General features: G+C 41.9%; 1 protein-coding gene and 2 long non-coding RNA genes across 6 annotated transcripts in view; 2 read left to right on the top strand and 1 right to left on the bottom strand.

Moving 5' to 3' along the window:
• The window catches only part of LOC127605760 (uncharacterized), a 131,791-nt gene that overhangs the window by 77,617 nt on the left and 32,809 nt on the right, over positions 1–21,365 (bottom strand). The window lies entirely within an intron of this gene.
• The window catches only part of pde4ba (phosphodiesterase 4B, cAMP-specific a), a 176,392-nt gene that overhangs the window by 135,724 nt on the left and 19,303 nt on the right, over positions 1–21,365 (top strand). For all 4 annotated transcript variants that reach the window (XM_052073390.1, XM_052073391.1, XM_052073393.1 and 1 more), the window contains one exon: positions 19,865–19,977. In XM_052073390.1, the coding sequence (XP_051929350.1) occupies positions 19,865–19,977 (113 nt within the window). The remainder of the gene's footprint in view (positions 1–19,864; positions 19,978–21,365) is intronic.
• LOC127605759 (uncharacterized) lies at positions 4,277–6,900 on the top strand. Its single transcript, XR_007963655.1, has 2 exons — positions 4,277–6,139; positions 6,509–6,900. It is a non-coding gene; the product is annotated as an uncharacterized LOC127605759 (long non-coding RNA).

Here is a 21,365-nt window from a genome sequence, read left to right as displayed (position 1 = left end):
CACACTTGTGACAAATGTTGGTAGCTGTGTGTTTGTTCTCAGTGAGGATGTGAGGAATATCTCGCCCCTTCTTTAAACCGCCTACTCTCTGGCTCCGGACAGATCTAAGAAGTTGTTGATATGTTCTGATTCTTAGCAGCAATGTGACATCATCACTACTCCTTACCGGAGCTTCTTGATCTTATGGGCTGCAGTATGCGCTTGTGTGTAAAATGCGTAGCAGTTTACCGAGTCACAACTAAGTCCACATCACCCATCTGTCAGCTAAGAAATGTTGTGATTTGTTTTGGAGACCAAGATGGGAAAATGTTAAAGGGTCGTACAACTTGTCAATGACGGAAAGATGTATTCCATTGTTATCTGTCACGGTACTGTATCGATACGCCAGCTGAGGATGCTGTTGCTGCCCAATATCTAAGCACTTACCTATTAAGGAAGAGTTTTGACTTTTTAATTATGATGATATCCAGTGTTCCCTCGAAACGGCGCATGTGCGCAATTGCTCACCGCTCTCACCCTCTCAGCGCACAGCAAATGTATACTACAGTGCATTAAAAAAATAGTCAGCGCAAGATGGAAGATGAAATCTGAATGTTGGTGACAAGCGGTCATTGTTTTTGGACATTTTTGGACAGCTTTTTTTATACTGCCACAGCAGTAAGCCTGGGCGAAAGCGAGCCGGCTCGGGGGCACATACACTGGGTCTTGCAGCCTTTTTTGGAACTTTTTTTTTTTTAATGCTTCATTTTCATTTCATTTTTATTACTTTTAATATTACTTTTGGGGTGTTTCTTTTTTTAATACGGGTTATTTGTCAAATGCAAAATAAAAAAATTAAGATCACTAAATATTGTGTAATAAAGTAAATGTCACTTACATATGTAACGATGGTTCTATGAATCCTGAATGGCCACAACAGGCAGTGCCGAACAGCACGCAATGTCCCTTTGCGCATGCGCAGTTTGAGAATGCACACCAACAACGTCATCAGTGACCTCTGGGTGACCCAGGGCAGATATAAGAGCCCATATCACCATGGAGTCAGCCCTTCAGAATCTTTTCGCGTGAACAGGTGCACTCCGGGTGACAGGATTCTCTGGCGGTCATTCGGGACTCATAAAACCGTAGTTACATACATCTCTGTCGTTCTATTTCATCCCTCCTGAACACTGAAGGCAGTTCCTAACAACACCGGATGTATAATACCAGCAACGTTATGAGGATTCCTAGACACAAATTTCACAGAGAAACCTCCAAAGAATTGCCAGGCGTCAACCAGGAGGCACAATTGCCCTTCAAGGGTACACCCCTCAGGGTGGCTCAAGACATGGCAGCACTCCTGGTAGAATGGCAATGGTCCAAGTGAGGCTCAAAAACTGAAGCCTGGTTTCGCAAGCCCGAACCATTCTCTCCAGTGCCCGGACTGCAGCTGAACTTAAAAGCTCTCCTGGTGCCACTACTATTCAGTAGACGATGCTAGCCTATAGCTGGCAAAAACCCCATTGCCTGAGGAATGCTGTAGGCTGCATATAGATTTGCAACACAGGCACGTGCAAACACCGACAGACCATCAGCACCTCTGGCAGCGGTCATCCTGGCCATCCGAGGTCACAGTCAACACAGCAGGGGGGAACCTCCATAGTGAAGTGAACCGTAGGAGACAAACGCGCTGAGCTGAAGGCAAGGGACATGTACATCAGAGACAAGGATGCACACCACCAGTGGCTCACGACCAACAAGAGCAGAAAGTTGCACAGCACCAAAGGAAAACATAGATGCAATACAATACATGCTGATTTATATAGCACTTTCACAACAGCGGCAGATGTAACAAAGCTAGATAAGTTGAGGGAAGGGGGCACAGATACCACTTGCATGGGAGACGCAATTTGGTCTAGAATAAGGCAATAATGAGGCCGAACTGGAATGGGGAGGTTGCACAATACCTCCTTCATGTCTGTAAACTGAATGTGGGAAGCCACAATACCGCAAACCGGGACAGAGGACGCAAACATGCAAACTTCAATACAAAGAGAGACAGAGCAGGCCTAACAGCACAAGGGACGCAGAGTCGTAAACTAAGAGAGGACGTACCAACACAACTATCACGAGCACAGAGCACTTGACCGCAAGCCCAAAGACAATATGAGCAAAATGGAAGAGGGTGTGCGGTTGCAATCGTCACCAGCAAACAAGGCGAGCAGTGACCTCCAAAGGAAAGCCACCGAGCACAGTGTAATGAAGACCACATGCAAGAAGGAAGAAAGGCAGTTTCCAAAAGAAAGGCAGTTCTTCACACCTTCACCTGGCTGTTAGCCCTTACACTCTGTCCCACAGGGGGACAGTCTTGGGGGTGATCCCAGGAGGTCCCAAAAAAGGACACCATGGGTCTGCCAGTGTTCGTCTGTCCAAGAGTGTCTTGACAAGGCTTATATCTCATTTGTTACTGTTACAAATGAAAAATTTACCCTGCATGAGAGAAATTGAAGGTAAGCCGCTCATTTCCTTGTTCTCTTGTAAGTGAGCCTCTGGAGAGGCTTATTTTTGCGATATTTTCAGAGGCTGTGTCGTATTCTGTCTATTTTGCTTGCGTTCCAGCTCCAGTTGGAGTCGGGGGTGTTTCCCTCCAGCAGGTTCACCCGTTCCGCGTTGCCTAATCAAGCCTCGTCACGTACCAACCAGTCGATCCCTGTGACACTCTGCGAATACACATCAAGTGAAAAAAACTAAAAGACTCCAGGGGGCTGAGCCATTGGTGTAATGGCCTCTAAGATTGAGCAGCTGACAGCTGTGTTACAGGAATGATAAAATCCCATTTTGATTTCAACCGTATGCGATACAGTATTCGTGTTTTTCATGTTAAATATTGGTTCTCGGGGCGGCCCGGTAGTCCAGTGGTTAGCACGTCGGCTTCACAGTGCAGAGGTACCGGGTTCGATTCCAGCTCCGGCCTCCCTGTGTGGAGTTTGCATGTTCTCCCCGGGCCTGCGTGGGTTTTCTCCGGGTGCTCCGGTTTCCTCTCACATTCCAAAAAAAACATGTGTGGCAGGCTGATTGAACACTCTAAATTGTCCCTAGGTGTGAGTGTGAGCGCGGTTGGTTGTTCGTCTCTGTGTGCCCTGCGATTGGCTGGCAACCGATTCAGGGTGTCCCCCGCCTACTGCCCGAAGACAGCTGAGATAGGCTCCAGCACCCCCCGCGACCCTAGTGAGGATCAAGCGGCTCGGAAGATGAATGAATGAATGAATGAATATTGGTTCTCGATGGATATAGTGTAGAGACCCCTGATGTCCTGCATGATGTGGACCATCTATAAGCTTCTGCTTCAGCCTACTTACACCATTTGATCTCTAATTACCATGTACTGAAGATTGTATGTAAATGCATTGTCTGGTATGTCCCACGCCCAAATAAAAGCTGCACGTCATGGCAGAAAGTCTGAATGCTCATGCCCGGATGATTTTCTTGAAAAGGAATGAAGGGTAGAATTGACATAGAAATAAATAAACACATTTATGATGTGGGCTGGAAAATATATTGAGCTTCTCCCCTTGAATGAGGAGCAGCCGCCACTGACAGTAGCGTATTACCAATCAGAGCAAAGCTTTTTTCCATATTCAAAGCAGGAATCCAATCAAAGCGATCCATTTAATGAGAAATCCAGTCGTCTCATCTGCCAAGCGTTTTGGACCAACTCAAGTAGCTTGGAAAAAAAGGTATCTTGGCCACTTCTATAAAGCACTTTTGTTAGAGCTGCAGTTGTTGTGAAAGCGCTATATAGATGAAGAAGGGTTGAGATTTTGAAACCAGAATTATTGCCAACATGATAAAAGGGCATCAAAGATTAAGAAAAAATGATGTGGCGTCGTACCTTGAACATGTTCTTATTCTTAAGATTTATCATTCACTTCCGCCATAAAAATGCACATCATCACTGTGTTTGTTCAGTATGTTTCAACGTTGCCGCCAGCGAAGTGATCATTTCAGCCTTACGCCAAACGTGTGTAACTTCCCTTTCATTGCACCATCATCTTCTTCCCTTGAGGCAGCAGCAACCTGGGCATGCTCACTAGAAACTTACGCATTTGCACTATACCATGTAAGCTACAACCTTTGGCAGTAATAGGGAGTATACTTTGTAGAATCATACTTTTTTGTGGGTCTCTAATTGTAGCATGAACTACTTTGAGTGCAGTTCTGGATAAGAAGGTCTGGGGGATGAGACATTTTGATGAGACTGCAGTTTAATTAGTGGATAATTGATTTTAAAGACAACATTTAGGAAGTTGCCTCTGCGTGTGTGTGTGTGTGTGTGTGTGTGTGTGTGTGTGTGTGTGTGTGTGTGTGTGTGTACATTTATATGTGGGGATGGGTGTATACTTTCCGTATTGTCTGTCTTTGCTAAGCCCTCTGGATTACATTTTCTGGGTATTCTAAGTGACGTTTGAACAAAATTTGATTTGATTTCAATTTTTCTTAATCGTCACTTCGTTTTCTGAAAAAAATATCTAATCATGTCTGGTGATTGTTGATGTCCTTGTCCAGCCTTTTGTCTCCTCTCAGCCCCCCTTCCCTCCAGCACTCAAATGTCAGTTTGATGTCCTGAGAGTTGAAAAGCACACGTAGTGACGAACACTCAGTGTGCGTTGATGTTATTGGATAATAAGTAGGATGATATTTCCTAAAGTGGGCGGCACGGTGGTCAAGTGGTTAGCGCGTCGACCTCACAGTGCAGAGGTGCAGGGTTCGATTCCGGCTCTGTCCTTCCTGTGTGGGGTTTGCATGTTCTCCCCAGGCCTGTGTGGGTTTTCTCCGGGTGATCCGGTTTCCTCCCATATTCCAAAAACGTGCATGGCAGGCTGATTGAACTCTCAAACTTGTCACTCAGTGTGAGTGTGAGCGCGGACGTTTGTTCGTCTCTGCGTACCCTGCAATTAGCTGGCAACCGGTTCAGGGTGTCTCCCACCGACTGCGCAAAGACCACCGGGATAGGCTCCAGCACCCCCCCCCCCCCCCCCGGCAGTCCTTGTAAGGATAAAGCGGATCGGAAAATGAATGAATGAATGTTTCCCAAAGTGGCAATCACTAGTAATCTTTGTAAAAGTGCTCTATAAATACAGTTGAGTTGAGATATCTCTTTCTGTCCCAAGTATTTTGAGTTCATGGTTTAACGGGAGGTAATTCCAGTGTCGAAATGCGACCAGCAGCAACAGGCCTGGTCCGCTCTCCGCAAGCAGATCTGCAATGTCATAAACAAGTCACGGTGCCAAATATCAACCCTCATCAAAGCTCTCTATACACCCCGCCACCCAGTGGATACTAGTCAAGGGAAATCCAAAGCAAATATTGGGGAGAGGACCTTATTTGTGCATGCAAAAGAATAAGAAAAATAAATAAAACACTATTCTTAAATATTTTGCTCGAAATAAAGTCAGGCAGCATTGTGGCACCAAGACACACAACAATGGTCATTACCTCCCTGTTCATGAAAGAAATTCATGATAAAGAAAGAAAAATAATAATAATCAAAATAAATTTAATTGACACAAAGATGATACTACCCTGAACTATAAGCATACAAATTGTTTTCATTCTTTTCTCGAGGTACCATCATTTTTGTCCATGCTGATTTCACGTGTTTGTCTCTGGTTTCAAATAATTTTGTTGAACTATAATTTTAAACAATGTCTAATTTTCATTGGTTATCATTTCTTATTTAATGTCACTATTGTTTTTTTAATTTTATTTTTTATACATTTTTTTTCGTTTAATAACAGAGGGCCACCAACAATTTTGCCCATGTGTGTATGTGTTGGAACATCTTTGTCCTTTGGGTCCCCTGACTCTTACGAAGCACAAAGGACTGTGCACATGTTGTCACACAAAGCCACCTGCTGAGCATCCGATCAAGCCAACATTTAGCAATGCAAAACAAAAACCAGAAGAGCACATGGTCTGTTGAAGCAACATCACATCTCACATGATGCTGGCACACGTGATGACATGTTCAAATGTTAAAACTGTTTTTGGCTCGTTCCAACTCAGACACCCCTCCACCGTATAACTTCAACATTTTTCATCCTGCTGAGACATTTGCATTCAAGAAATTGCAAATCACGTTTGATTTGTCACTTATTTTGTTATCAGAACCTGAATCATCTTTATTGGCCAAGTATGTGGAACACACAAGGAATTTGTCTCCGGTATAACACGCTGCATTCGTATCATCGTAAACAAGGACATGATAAATAGGTATGGAGGGACATAAGATAAGATAAGATAAGATAAGATATCCTTTATTTGTCCCACAATGGGGAAATTTACAGCCTCCAGCAGCAAGAATGTATGTAGAAAGGAGAAAGAGAAGAAAAAAAAAACATTTCGTAATGTAAGTGAAAGTGTAAGTGAACCGTAGTGCGGTGGTACCACCCAGTGACAACTGTGAGACAATGTGCAAAGTATCAAGCAGAGCTAAAGTGATCAGTGGTAGAATACAATTCTATAACAGAATATCAGCGCTTATCATGTTCTACCTCATGATTGTTTTTACTATACTGTACTGTAACTCTTTATTTATTTGGCATATTTAAAGAAACAAAGTTGAACCAAGGACGGCACAGTGGTCAACACGTTGGCCTCACAGTGCAGGTCCAGGGTTCAAAACCAGCTCTGGCCTTCTTATGTGGATTTTGCATGTTCTTCCCGTGCCTGTTTGGCTTTTGTCTGGCTTTGCCGGTTTTCCTCCCACATACCTAAATCAGGTTAATGGAATACTCAAAATTGTCCCCAAGTGTGATTGTGAGCGCGAATGGTTGTTCGTCTATGTGTGCCCTGCGATTGCCGGGCAGCCAGTTCAGGGTGCAATGTATGGGAAATTCTTCAGAAAAAACACAAACAAAACATTGACTATCTGGTGGTACTTTTCTACAGATTGTATCAGAATAAGATCAGCACTATCACAGCACGGGAAGCAGTTGGCGCAGGCGCTGAAATGTTGATTGTGAAAATGTTTCTTATTTTCATCATATTGCCTGTCAGGATCAAGACCCGAGAGGTAGAATATGCAAACTAAGGTTTATATAGCATAAATAAATCCAAAATAAATGAAAGTAATTTCTCCCAAGATCATAAACAGAACCAGAAAAGGGTCGACTTATTGGTGCTTTGGTCTTGAATAATTCATCCCCGGGGCCAATTTATCATAAAACAAAGAAGAACTTATCCAGCATCATTAAGCGCTTACAGTCAGCTTTGACGTTTTTCCATTTTTAACACAAATGAGGAATTTCAAATGGAGTTCCCCTCGATATGCCTGTCGGGTAATTGGTATGGTTCACAGGACTTCTCTGAAATATCTGAAATTCATCATGTTTAACATTTAAAGTTTCATTTGTGTACTCGCTTCTTGTCGATGTCCTATTAATTCTCTGTTGACAATTCCAACTTGATTCTCAGTCAACGCACAACAAATATACAAAGCGGCGAGGGAGAAATCCATGTCAGGTTTTATTTGCGTCCCTCCCGGAAAGTGAGCAAGAGCAGCCTCGGTAAGCTGGAAGCCTGTATTCTGCAAGTATTTGAATTATGCCATTGACGTCAGCGCAGTCATAAAATAGATGGCTGTCCTTCCCTTCAAGTATTCCCTCTCCAGCAGGCCTGTTCAGCTCATCGCAAATGGATTGAAACGCCCTCTGCCACACAGACAGGCAAACCTCGGGCTGCCCCCCCACCCCCTTCAAAAGAGATCACCATTATACTTTCCAACTTACTGGGAAGTACAAAAATGAATCAGGAATAATAATACGATCAAAATCAATGTGGAATAACCTTCTCTTCATTTCGAAATAATGTGCTTTGTTTTTAGCACTCTACATTCTTGAGGCAATGCCACATGCCCGTTGAAATTTGATCTGTGTTTTATAAGGATTTTTAATCTAAATCAGGAAGGTTCACAGGCAAAAACAATCATATTTTGCACTGCCAAAATTCTTTCTTGGTTCAATTTGATTGTGCGGCGCTCTTATGTGGTGGACAAGATGCACGCAGAGCCACATGGGTTCTGACTTGAACTCCTCTTTGGCTACGCTTACCCATGTAAAGGAGTCATGTTGTTTGAGGTTACTTGAGGTTTGCCTCAGCTGCTCTTCATGTGTTTCTGGAAACTCTGATCCTTCTTTGCACGCAAGCCCCTTCATGACTGAATGGCTGCGCCTTGCCTCACCACACTTAGCTGGCTCTGTCCCCACCTGGACCAAACAGGCTTGAATCAAGGCCTGCGCACACATGGTCACATCCTGTAAATGATGAGTTTCTTCAATTACAGCTGGAAATTGACAAAAATCTCATTTCAAAAAAGCAAAACAAGAATGCTCATTAAATAAATTGCACCTGTCAAGTATTATTATTGGTTATCAAAGACTGTAAGGCCAGGAAGCAGCTGAAGTCTTCCTGTTGTCTACGGGTGTTACAGATCTGGCAGCAACAGCACCCTGTGATGAGTTTGTCACTGAGAATGTTTCTGGTAACTTATCGTGCAATTTTTATTTGAGCTATATTTACAGTACATTGAAAGTATTTCCAGTCGTGTTTCTATATTTCAGATTAACCCATTCACTCCCAAAGACATATCTATATGTCTTTTCACACTCCACACGTTCAACCCCAGATACTTTTTCTTTTTTCAATTTTTCCAAGACTTAGGGTAAAAAAAAATGGGGTCAAGAATTGGCTGGTACTGAATTAAGAGGAATAGAGAAGAAACAACCTGTAAGGTTTTTGTGGTTTGTGTGTTGACGAGTCAGTGAGTACTCAAGTCAACTTTATTTATAGCACATGTTTTTAATTTTTTTTTTTTAAATCACCTGCGCCTAAGCGTTTTGAATAAGAAACATATTACATAATCAATCTGACATAACTCATTTAGCATGGAGGAGGTCCAGAATTTGAGTCCCTCTTGTTGCATAGTCCGGTGTCTTGTGTGAAGTTGTTTGTAGATGAGAGAGAGGAACATGAGTCCCCGCTAACCGGCATAAGGCTGTTGAAATGCCAAAATTAGAATCTCGTACTTAAAGTGTGCATGGCGTCACTTGTCTGCAAGCAAAAGTGTGAATGTAAACAAACAACAAATATTGCTGTCACGATAGTTCTTTGTAAATGGCACTGATGATGAAACTGTCCATCGGTAGTCACAAGATGCTTGTCCAGATGAAGATGGTGATAAATTGCTTGAAGTTGTCGTTTCATAAGTATTCTGTTACCTGCGCCACTGGCGTGTACAGGACATGAAGATGATAATACTTTCATCACTTAAAAACAACACACGGTAAATCAACATTTCTAAATTACATGTTCGATCAAAACGTATCAGCTGATCGCTGATGTCATGTTTCTACCAGCAAATTATTTTGTCTTGAAGCTTAGTCATTAAGGTGAGGCAATCCTTTTTGCAAAAGGCCCACATGAGAAACTGGAACGCTTGCCGATGGCCAACATGCGCACCTCAAATTTGTCTAGATTATTGTATTATGATTTTATTAAAAAAAAATAAGTATATTGTCTTGGTTCAATAAATTGCTTCATATGTACATATGGTATGTAGTCCCAATTACAGAATACAACATTCTACATAATGAAAACACCAGGTTTACACGAAACAATTTATAACAGAATTTTTTTACACCCAATGCCAATTCATATTAGCCATTCCTATTCAGGACTCCCAAATATATGTATAAATGAGCATAAAATATAATAATAGTGACAGTGATGTTTAAAGATGCTGTGATGACTTATAGCACACCCGATACTGTATGTACAGTATATGAAACTGTCGATTTGTATATATCATTTAGGACAGGGGTTTCAAACTCATTTTTGTCGCGGGTCACATTTTAGTTCCGGTTTTCCTCGGAGGGCCGTTATTAGTGAAACTATATAAAGAAGTCAAGAATAATGTTTTATTCACCTATTGTTTAAGTAATGAGAGGTTTGGTTTCATGAATATGCGGACAGTATCACTCTTATTTATTACAAATGTGGAATTGGACATTTTGGTCAAGATTTTAGCAAGCATCATGAAAGTTGCCATCTTTTATTCGCTTTCGCGGGTCATATAAAATGATGTGGTGGGCCAGATCTGGCCCCCGGGCCTCGAGTTTGGTGTAGGGAAATAAAAATGTTGCCAACAGTGGCATCACTGTTGACATTTTTGCTTGACTCTTCTTTTTTTTTTGGGATCGGAAATTGCTGTTAAGTCGGCATCAAGGTGAACGCAAGTTGTAACTCTTGTCATACTAGCGTCCGCACGCAAGCACTCAAAACAAAAACGTAATTTTTTGTTGCACCACATATATTATGTTTCACTTGGACTTCATGGTCATTGTGAGGGCCAGTCAGAGACTGTAGACCGGCCAGATGTGGCCCCTGGGCCATATGTGGCCCCTGGGCCATAAGTCCTCCTTTCATTACTGATCTCCAGCAAAGTTGGAGTGCAAGTGGGGTAGCCTAAAGTATGTGCATTTTATTTTTTATTTTTTATTTTTGGTAGGCAGCACAACTCAATACTCAAGGTTTTCCTGAGGATGTTATTTAACTTTTTCAGAAACACCTTACCCCTACACACACACACACACATTGTGCTGCCCTTTTTAAAATAAGGGCAGCACAAGTGATGGCAAAAATTGGCTTACTGAGATTTCTCATTATAACAACACATGGAGCAAATAACAGCATGACAATACTGTCATTAATATACTTTACTTTCAGTATTTCCATTTGGTCAGTTTTTGTCTCTCCTAGTAATGTAATCCAGGTCAGGTAACATACAGTACATCCATGGTGTCTTATGAAAATGAGCAAAGTGCTGTGTTTAAATTAGCTAGGTAAAATAAATAAAAAATTTAAAAAAAAATACAACAACCAATAATTTTGAAAATAGGATTCAAAGTAGATGTAGAGTGGCATGCTCAAGGACTAGATGGCGTTCAACTGACTGGTCCTTCAAGCAAAATCTCTGCTAGGTCACACAAAGAGCCTCACTGACGTCTGCCACCTTATCAAAATGAGCCAAACTGTCAAAGACAACAGCATAGTTTCTTGATAGCGGCAGATGCAATACTGATATCGTTGCCTTTGGGCCTTGGAGAAACCCCGCTGAGGTCAGTCTGTCCCCTAACTTTGTTCTTTCTCCTCACATATGCGTACATTTCCAAGTGTATCTGTGTGTGAATAACACACAGTCTGGGAAACGTGTGTGTATGGGTACGCATTGTGGGAATATCGACAGTTTTGGTTATTGTGCTCTTCGTCACGAATGGAACTGACTGTTTTCAAATGTACCGGAACAGTGATATTTCTTTACCTTTGCAAAGATAATAATGTTAAGTTTAGATTTTCGCTCGGGACAAGACAGGATTCTTTTTTTTTTTTTTGTACTGAGGGCATAACTCACAAAGCAGAGAACAGAAGTCTTTTTTATCATGTAACTTTGGGGAAGTTGTCTACGGAGGTAATTGTATGCAAAGAAGTGTACATGTGGTGGTACTTACAGTACAATAAATCCATTATTGTAGTGGAGTGCGATGAAATATTTTATCCATCTGCTTCACAGTCAGAATATCTGGTTTCCTCACACTGATAAAATTGCTGGTACCTCTCTGTTCATGAAACAAGAAACCATTCATTCGTTCATCTTCCGAACCGCTTGATCCTCACAAGGGTCGCAGGGGGTGCTGGAGCCTATCCCAGTAGGCAGGGGACACCCTGAATCGGTGGCCAGCCAATCGCAGGGCACACAGAGACAAACAACCAACCACGCTCACACTCACACCTAGGGACAATTTAGAGTGTTCAATCAGCCTGCCACGCATGTTTTTGGAATGTGGGAGGAAACCGGAGCACCCGAAGAAAACCCACGCAGGCCCGGGGAGAACATGCAAACTCCACACAGGGAGGCCGGAGCTGGAATCGAACCCGGTACCTCTACACTGTGAAGCCGACGTGCTAACCACTCGACTACCGGGCCGCCAAGAAGAAACCACACTGGTAATAAATAATCAAAATCAAATGAATATTAACCGTTCAAAATCAGACATCGCTTTTGAATTGTGGGTACTGCTGGATTATTTAAAAAATAAAATAAAAATCCGGTTGTCTGAGGATTGAAGGCTGCTTTCTCCAGACAGCATGGTCAATCGGATTTAGATTATGGCTCATTGACTTCAGAAAGTCAATTTTTTTTTTTTTAGCTCTTAGCCATTCTTGGGTGCTTTTTAGCGGTGTTTTTGATCAATTACCTTGTTGCAAGACTCATGACCTGCGATTGAGGTAGGATTTCTGACACTGAGCATTTCTCTCTACCTTGATAGTCCTGAGATTTCATTGGACTCTGCATAGATTTGAGACGAGACGTAGACAATGTTTTTGCATCTGCGAGCATAGAGCTGATGCATCTTGCCAGAATGTTCTAATTTTGTCTCGTCTGTACATGCGACATACACCCAGAAGAATTGTGGCTCGTCAAAATGCAGTTGGGCAATTGAATTGAAAAATGATTAATTTTCAAAACTGGTGTCCTTCCTCCTTGATAGTCTCAGATGAAGTTCATTTTGGTTCAAACGACAACAGATGATCAGATCTGACACTGATGAACACTGACCTTGGAGTAACCCTTTAATTTCTTCTGATGTTGTTTTGGGCTCGTTTGTTATTCATATTATCTTCAATTTGTCATTAAATACCGTGCAGCCACCCACGGAGAGGTTGGCTACAGTCCCCTGAGTCTTAACTTTCTGAATACAGTAATCCCTCGTTTATCGCGGGGGTTACGTTCCAAAAAGAACCAGTCATAAGTGAAATCTGTGAAGTAGTGAACTTTATTTTTTTACAGTTATTAAACAATACTTAACTATCTGTACAATGAAATCAAAGACAAAAAACTTTTCAGGCCCAATTACAAAAAAAAAAATGTTTTAAACAAATAACTGTAATCGTTTTTGGAAATACTGTACTGTCGACATGCTGCGCCGCCGACACGTTCTGATTTAAAGGGTTAAAAAACTGCAGTGAAACAGTGACGCCACAGATAGTGAACCGCGTTAGAGCGAAGGATCACTGTAATATATACAACTACAATCATTTTCTGAGACAATTCTATCTTTTACTTCTTCTGGTCCATGTTTAAGCGTGGTATGCACCACGATGTCACCAAAAAGCACCGTAGGTACTTGTCACCCTTGAAATAGGCCGACTGATGAATTAGAATTTGAAGACTCAACTCAACTCAAATGTATTTTGTAGAGCACTTTCAAACAGCCATCGCTGCACACAAAGTGCTGTACATGGAGCAACTAACGTATACAAAAGTAAAGCAAAGCAACAAATCAGTAACAAAAATGGTAGAGAGGGCCAAACAGTATAAGATCATAATTCGGGTCATGCTGAGTCAAACGCCAAAGAATACAAGTGAGTTTTGAGGCGGATTTTAAAGATGGGCAGATAGGATGCTTGCTGAATGTTCAGCGGGAGGTCATTCCAGAGAGAGGGACCAGCAACGGAAAAGGCTCGATCTAAGACACTTGTGATTCTAGTTAGTGGATACACCTTGGTTGAACATGTCCCGATGATCAAATTATTGTCGAAGGGATACCGTCGTTTTTAGCCTGTTTCATGAATTGTATTGCTTAATTTTCATCATGTTTATTTTTACTTTGCCCAGATTCTAATTCTTTCTGGGACCACAATGGGTTTTCCTTTCATTAACAGAGTGGTATTATCAACTTCACATATCCCAAAAACATACAGCAAGTTAGTTGAACACTCTTGATTTGTCGTTGTTCTGAATATGATTGTTTGTGTCATGTACATGATGTGCCCTGCGAATGTCTGGTGACCCGTCGAGGATGGGGCTCAGGTTTGATAGGCTCAAGTTACCGGCATCCCTTATAAACATTTTGTTTCGTTTGTTTATTGAACATAAAACATACAGTAATAATTTAACAGAAAGTAAGGTAAGTTAAACAGTAAAAAGGAAATAGAATCAGTCATCATTCAACACAATTATTATGTTCAAGGGAGTAGGAAGACATCGATAATCCATAAGGAAAATGATATTCTATCAGCTATATTGTGTTTTATTTAGATGTATTGGCCTCATAATTGCAATCCCACCGTTTTTTTGCGTAATCCCAACAGGAATGTGTACATGTGCCATGAGAAGGAGAGGGAACACTACGTCCCTGCAGAGCAGGGAAAAGAGCATGATGATAAGTAGGAGGTTATAACAAGTGAAAGGTTTGATAGTTCAACGTGACTTTATCACACACTCGGAAAGAGGGTTCATGGTATTTCAAGGTGTACGCAGTGTATGTGCGCCCTGTGACACCGACAGAAGGGAAAGTGAGTCTAACCTACACGGTCATCTGCATAAATCTCTCAGCAATACTGCATCTACTGAAAGTGTGCTTTCAAACACTTTGTGATCACAAGGACATTTGACTTGGAAAATATGAAAATAAACGGTTGCATTGTGTACACTTGCTATTTGTGAGTTTAAAACTATTGAACGTAAAAGGACATCTGGCTTTTTGGTATGTTTCTTGTCGTCTTAGCCCCACAAATTTGAGTGTTTCCATGTCAAAACAGGAACCTTTCAAATACATACTGACAACAACTTAACATCTTTACATTTTGATACTGCGGCATCTTACATGCTGATATTTATCAAGTGAGAACTGTCTAATCGTGGGCTAATCTCTAGATCAGTGGTTCTTAACTCGGTGGGTTGGGACCCACAAGTGAGTTCCTGAGCTATTTTGGGTGGTTCGCCGACAGTTCGTAAAAACATTTTTGGGAATCCTCATTTTACGACTGTCCTGACATGAGACGTTTTGAGTTTACAGATGACGTAAGAATACATTTTTACACAGTACAGGAAGGTCTGCTGAGTTAGCGCTGGATTTAGTTTTTCATTGGGTTGGATTTATGCCTGTTCATTGTTTTTCATACAAATATTTACTGTGATTATGAATATAAGACTATGTTAGCGTAGTTTAATGAGTCGACTTGAATTAGGTCACGACCTAAATGTGGGTTCTGGTGTGACACTTGTGATCCAATACTATCAATTATACGCTGGAATGAACCATTCATCTAATGTCTGATTTCCAATTCTAATTATATCTCTATAACTCCCCATTACAGCAGTTAAATATTTCAAATTTGCATAAAAGTGACGATAATTCAGGATGTGTGTCCCTTTGTTCAAATGCATGAAGTGAGAGAAGCTAATCAGAAATGACCCAGACAGCAGAAGAGTCAACTAGCTCGATTAACGCAAGGCAACATCACATGATCTGGAAATACGAAATATGAACTCCACTATGAGCCCTGCTCTCTGTTTTTTTATTCTCATTTCTTTTATGGTCCATGTGAGTGATAGATTTTGCAATGCTGTGCAAATGAAGTCATGATTTGGCTTGTAACGGAGGAAATAAGAGAACTCCAACCGACCACTATCACGGGCTTTGGTCTTTGAGGAAGTGTTGTGTAACCACATGCATGATTTTGATCATCTCGCTTGCTGTCTCTCGTAAAGCAATTGCCAGATAAACTCATTGTTGCCCTGCAGCCTGCTGATTTAAGTGTCCATGCTTTGGTTGTGTAACTGTATTGACATTTTTTCCACATTATCCTCCAAAACTCAAACCTTTATAGAGATCATATATAGGGAATTATAATTATGTTTATAATTTTTTATTTTATTTTATTAACTTTAATGTTTATATATTTATTATTGATTAATTATCAATTATAAGTATTGATTGCCAAAAAAATATGTGCAAACACTGAGAACGACAGTGTGTAGTACTCAATTGCGACGACTCGGGTGTTTCTCATCATTTCAGTTTTTGCTGATTATATGGGCATGCCAAAACGGTGCTATGAGACCCACTTTAAAGTCTGGCATAGTTGCACCTCCCCTATGTAAGAAGTTGAGTATTTTTGTTTGTACTGTGACTTGTATTTAGCAAGCGATGCCTAAACCCCAAAAATACACTTTTGTCATGGTGTAGAAACGTTATCCACTGGGATATTTCCAAAAACGGGGGTTTCACAGAAGTTTCTAAAAACCTCACTTACCCATAAAAATAACAATTCTGCACAATGCTGATCACGGCTACTTCCAGAACACCCTCCCAAAAAGATCACTGATCGCTATACTTATTTTGCTCCTCCTGCACAATAAAAGCCCTCTTCTTCAGTGTATGAAAGGAGCAGCCCCAAAATTCTTTTCATACACACATTCTCAATCTCTCTTTGTTATTGCTCTTAGCGACACCTACATCATCATCATCAAATTTCTCCAATGAGCTTGAACTTGAACTGTCTTCTTCATCCTGCAACAGTTTGCCTTTCGAAATCATGTTTTAACAGTGGATTGGTTAACACTGCTCCAGACTCCTCAGGGAAACGTAATCAATAGTTGCTCTTGTAAGCATTACCCTTCCCATGCAGCCAGTTTTGGTAACCCCACTCCCCACCCCCGAGCCCCCACATCTCCCACTGAACTATGTTGCTATGAATATTCAATATGCAGGTGGAACGGGACAGTTTTATTGGTCCACTTTGATGTGTTTTGAAATTTCATTGGTCACATTCGAGGAGAAGATCTGTAAGGTCGCAGCAATGGTATTTGATTGACAGTTGAACAAGACCTGCATCTCATTCAGCTGACATGCCCACAACATTTGAAAGTAGAGAGAATGGAATCATATATGGCTTTGAAGACTCATTTTATCTGTTATATTTTTTTGAATTAATCAAATTTGGTAGGGTTGTTTACAACATTCTTCTTTGTCCATCCATCCATGTATTATCTGAGCTGCTGATCCTCATGAGGGTCATGGGCGTACTGGAGGCGCGTATAGCCTGAACTGGTTGCCAGTCGCAGGGCACAAGCATTCACACTCACAGTCACACTCAGACAATTTACAGTGTTCCATTCATGCATGTTTTTGGAATGTGCGAGAAAACCGGAGTACCCGGGGAAAACCCACGCAGACACGGGCAGAGCATCCAAACTCCACACAGGGAGGCAGGAGCCCAGAATTTAACCCTGCACCTCTGCAGTGTGAGGTGGACGTGCAAATCTGTCGATCACCATGCCACCCCCATTCTTCTTTGTGTTCTGTGAAATTCAGAAGCATTTATTTTCCCTTTAATAAGGACTTTAATACCTGTAAGTCGTGGGTTTTGTCATTAATTTACGACATTCATTTGTGTGGTAGCAGAAATTGTCAATTCCCCCCTAAATTCTCCATCGGGCCGTGTCTATGTCTGTCATATGTCACATTGTAGGAGAATTCAACTTGGTAGAGCGCGGGTGGAATCAAGTACTGGGATGTAATCAATGAAAACGAGGAATTTATGTTATACCGTGGTCAAAGGTGGATGGATGGATGGACATGAGGGGGCAAAACATTCCCACCCTAACGCTTACTGTGCAAAAAGAAGAAACGAAGGATCTTTCCTTTGGAGCTGAAACAGCCTTCACTTGTTCATCCAATAGAGCAATTGTGATGTCACAGATTACTGATGCAACCTCCGTTCAAGTTGATTCCAAATATGTGCTCTTGTTGAGGTCATGGATGTCATGTTTTGGGGGTTTTGTTCACCAAATTCATGCAATTATGGTTTTAGGCATTCAGGCAGTCATGTGCGCTTGTGTGCGTGAATGGATCATACATGTGGAGTCTTTGTGTTTCCTGTTTGCTGAATGGACTTTACTGTGTCCCTGTGGAGGTGGTGGAAAAACCCCTTAGATGTCATGTGTGTTCGTGTTTTCAGTCAAATAGTAGTCTCATTTACAAATACAGATACTGAATGTTGTAGCAGGTATGGGGAAAGAAAGAAAAAGAACAATAATGGAGAATCCCCAGATCACCTTTGTTGTATCAGTAATAATGTTGGTATGACAAGAGGATTTGATCTTGACTTGACCTAATATTATTTAAAGAGCTTTCCAAATGTCGATGCCCCTTTGATCTTCCAAATCCAGTTACCCCTCATCGGTTTTTTTTTTCGTCATTCCAAGTAAAAGCAACTATAAGGTAAGGTTTTATCTGAACCGCAAAGTTTTCATTGGAAAGAGATTGTTCCAAATTGGAAGGATACTCCAGAGAAAATGATTCTCAGGGATTTTCAAAAACACAAAACACCTCAGCCGTGTCGTTGATACCAGGGGAAAAAAAACATTTCTAGTGAAGCCTTCAAACATCAGAGGCATGTGGCATTAAACTAGTTGCACAGCCTCCCTTCTGTTTCTCTCGCTGCCCTCAGCAGAGTGGCGGAAAGCTGTGGGCAGGCTGCCAGGTGCCTCTCATGTTTGGGAGAGCAAACAGCCTCACATCTTTGATGGTGAGAAGATCAGAGCACAGGACACATTCTACACAGCCACGATAAGGTCGGTGCGGTGCGGGCCGCCGTGTTGTGCTCTGCAGCTAGGATACCCTGAATATACACAATACAGGGGCGGCAGACGCGTGTGTATGTGTGTGTGTGTGTGTGTGTTTGTGTGTGTGTGTGTGTGTGTGTGTGTGTGTGTGTGTGTGTGTGTGTGTGTGTGTGTGTGTGTGTGTTTGCGCACTCGGGCCCACCCTTCCCCCATCAGCCGTCAAACTTCTACTTTCCAGCAAACTCAAACCAAACTAGCCACATTAGCTCTCTTAAACAGCAACTATTGAATAAGTTATTTTGTAATATTGTCAGAATTTTAGCATGAGTATTGTTACTTTTAGCTAAACCTTCTAGATCACAGTTATTCCCAACCGCAGCACAATAGTGTGCCTTGAGAGATTGTCAGGTGTGCCGCGGGAAATTATCTAATTTCACTGACTAAACTGAAAATGGTGTGTTTGTTTGATCATTTATCAATGCCAGCAATGTATACTTTCAGGCATAAAAATGTCATGCTTTTCCGCTAGATAGTAGAAGTTGCAATTCATGTCTGCATGCCAGCAAGCATTCATACATATACAGTAATAACAGCTCTGCATTTATTTTAAGGGGCCTGGATTTTATACTGAATAAGGACATTTGTGAATCAATTGAAATGGCATCATCATTATTTTCAGTATATTCATTTTTTGCTGTGTTTTTGTTTAAGATAACGAGATAAGGTAAAACATGGGCCTTGGCTCAATAAAAAATACTGTTCTAGAAAATGCAATGCGGATATAATAAAAAAAAAACCTCAATGACGCAACTGTTACAACACAACATGCTGACAGATTAAACAACTGTTTAACCGATTTTCATGATATTTTGCATGCAAAAATATTTATCCATCAGGGTTGTGCTGTCCTCACAAACCATCAAAAAATTCTTAATGAAGCAAGCCATTATATCCCTATAATCGTTGGCACTTACGTTTTTTTTTTGGATTGGCCATATCACAGTCCTGAATAGAAGACAAATAAAAGTAGCAGATTTCCAGAGTCCCACCAACTCTAGACTGATGAATGACCTAAAGTCATTGTTTTTGTGCTTTGTTAAGTTTCTATTTTCCTCCTGTTCTTATTTTATAAACATCAAATGACACAGCACAAACGGAGAAAACCCTGAAGATCTAGCTCAGGTTCTCTGGCCCAAAGCTCTGAATGCAACCATCTCACTACAGCTGCACTTTGTAGTCAAGCGAGCGCCACTCTTCTATTAATTCACGTTCCACAGTGGCAGCTGCAACACAGTCTCCCAAGTAAGACTAGAAGGCTGCACATGGCCCGGCCTCTGCCTTAATTATGCTCAGTCCCGAAGTGTCTAGTCTCTTCTGACTGTGTGTCTCTATGTGCTGCTCGCTTGATGACAGATGAGGCATACCAGAAGCTGGCCATGGAGACTACGGAGGAGTTGGACTGGTGTCTGGACCAGCTGGAGACAATCCAGACCTATCGCTCTGTCAGCGACATGGCCTCCACCAAGGTAGAGCAAGCCCTTATTCATAGTTTGCAGCATTTTCTGCACTTTTTTAATGGAACTGACCATTGACCTTTACATGGGAGGCCATCGTTAATTAGACAGAAAACTTCCATTCACAAGTTACCCACAGATACAGTGTGTGCTGTGATCATACATGAACAGCATTCATTCATTCATTCATCTTCCGAACCGCTTCATCCTCACTAGGGTCGCGGGGGGTGCTGGAGCCTATCCCAGCTGTCTCCGGGCAGTAGGCGGGGGACACCCTGAATCGGTCGCCAGCCAATCACAGGGCACACAGAGACGAACAACCATCCGCGCTCACACTCGCACCTAGGGACAATTTAGAGTGTTCAATCAGCCTGCCACGCATGTTTTTGGAATGTGGGAGGAAACCGGAGCACCCGGAGAAAACCCACGCAGGCCCGGGGAGAACATGCAAACTCCACACAGGGAGGCCGGAGCTGGAATCGAACCCGGTACCTCTGCACTGTGAAGCCGACGTGTTGGTCAACAACACCTCCAAGAAGGTGGTCCAACTCCGATATTGTTCGTGTCAGTCGATGCAGAATCCGTACAGCGACATGCAATTCGGTTGTCATCTTGGCTCGGTCATTCAATATGTAGTTCAACTAAATGCTAGAGTATACAAATAAGTCATAGGTTGAGTTTTAAACATTTCGACTGAGGTAGTGGCTCGATGTAATTCCCATGGATAGGGCATTCCAGAGCACTGGAACCTGAATGGAAAATGCTCTCGAACAGGGGTGGCCAACTAGTCAGAGACTAAGAGCCAATTTTTTTTACTGTGTTAGTGCAAAGAGCCTCATCGCACACCTACACGCACGTTGCCCTGTTTGTCAATCATTAGCACTAAGAACTGTTGTTTGCGCATGAGTGGTGATTCAGTTGTCATCTGATTGGTTGCCCTGTATGTCAATCAAGTAACAGGATTGATGATAGGCTGACGTAGTTAATTTTGTGCATTTAGCACCATTGTTTGAATGGCAGCGTCACCGCCAAGGCATTTTCGAAGCTTGTCATGTGAAAGCCCAGGAGCCGCATTGAACCAGCCAAAGAGCCGCATGCGGCTCTCGAGCCGTGGGTTGGCCACCACTGCTCTAGAACCTACAGACTTCTTTTTGGTTCTCTGAATCAATAAAAGACCGGCTTGTTGTGAAAGGAGGTTTTGGGACAGAACATGTGGTAACACGATATAAACACGATATGAAGGTGCTAAGCCATGTAATATTTCATAAGTAGCGAAGCCTTTAAGTCGCCTCTCAAGTGAACTGGGAGCCAATGAAAGTTGGTTACTCTCAAACATTTATCATCCTTTTGTCACGAGTCTTGCATTTGGTACGGACTGCAGACATGAAACCCTTTCAGGG

The sequence above is a fragment of the Hippocampus zosterae genome, chromosome 8 (genome assembly GCF_025434085.1).
Source record: "Hippocampus zosterae strain Florida chromosome 8, ASM2543408v3, whole genome shotgun sequence".
Classification (NCBI taxonomy): domain Eukaryota; kingdom Metazoa; phylum Chordata; class Actinopteri; order Syngnathiformes; family Syngnathidae; genus Hippocampus; species Hippocampus zosterae.
This window is presented reverse-complemented; position numbering and strand designations above follow the sequence as displayed.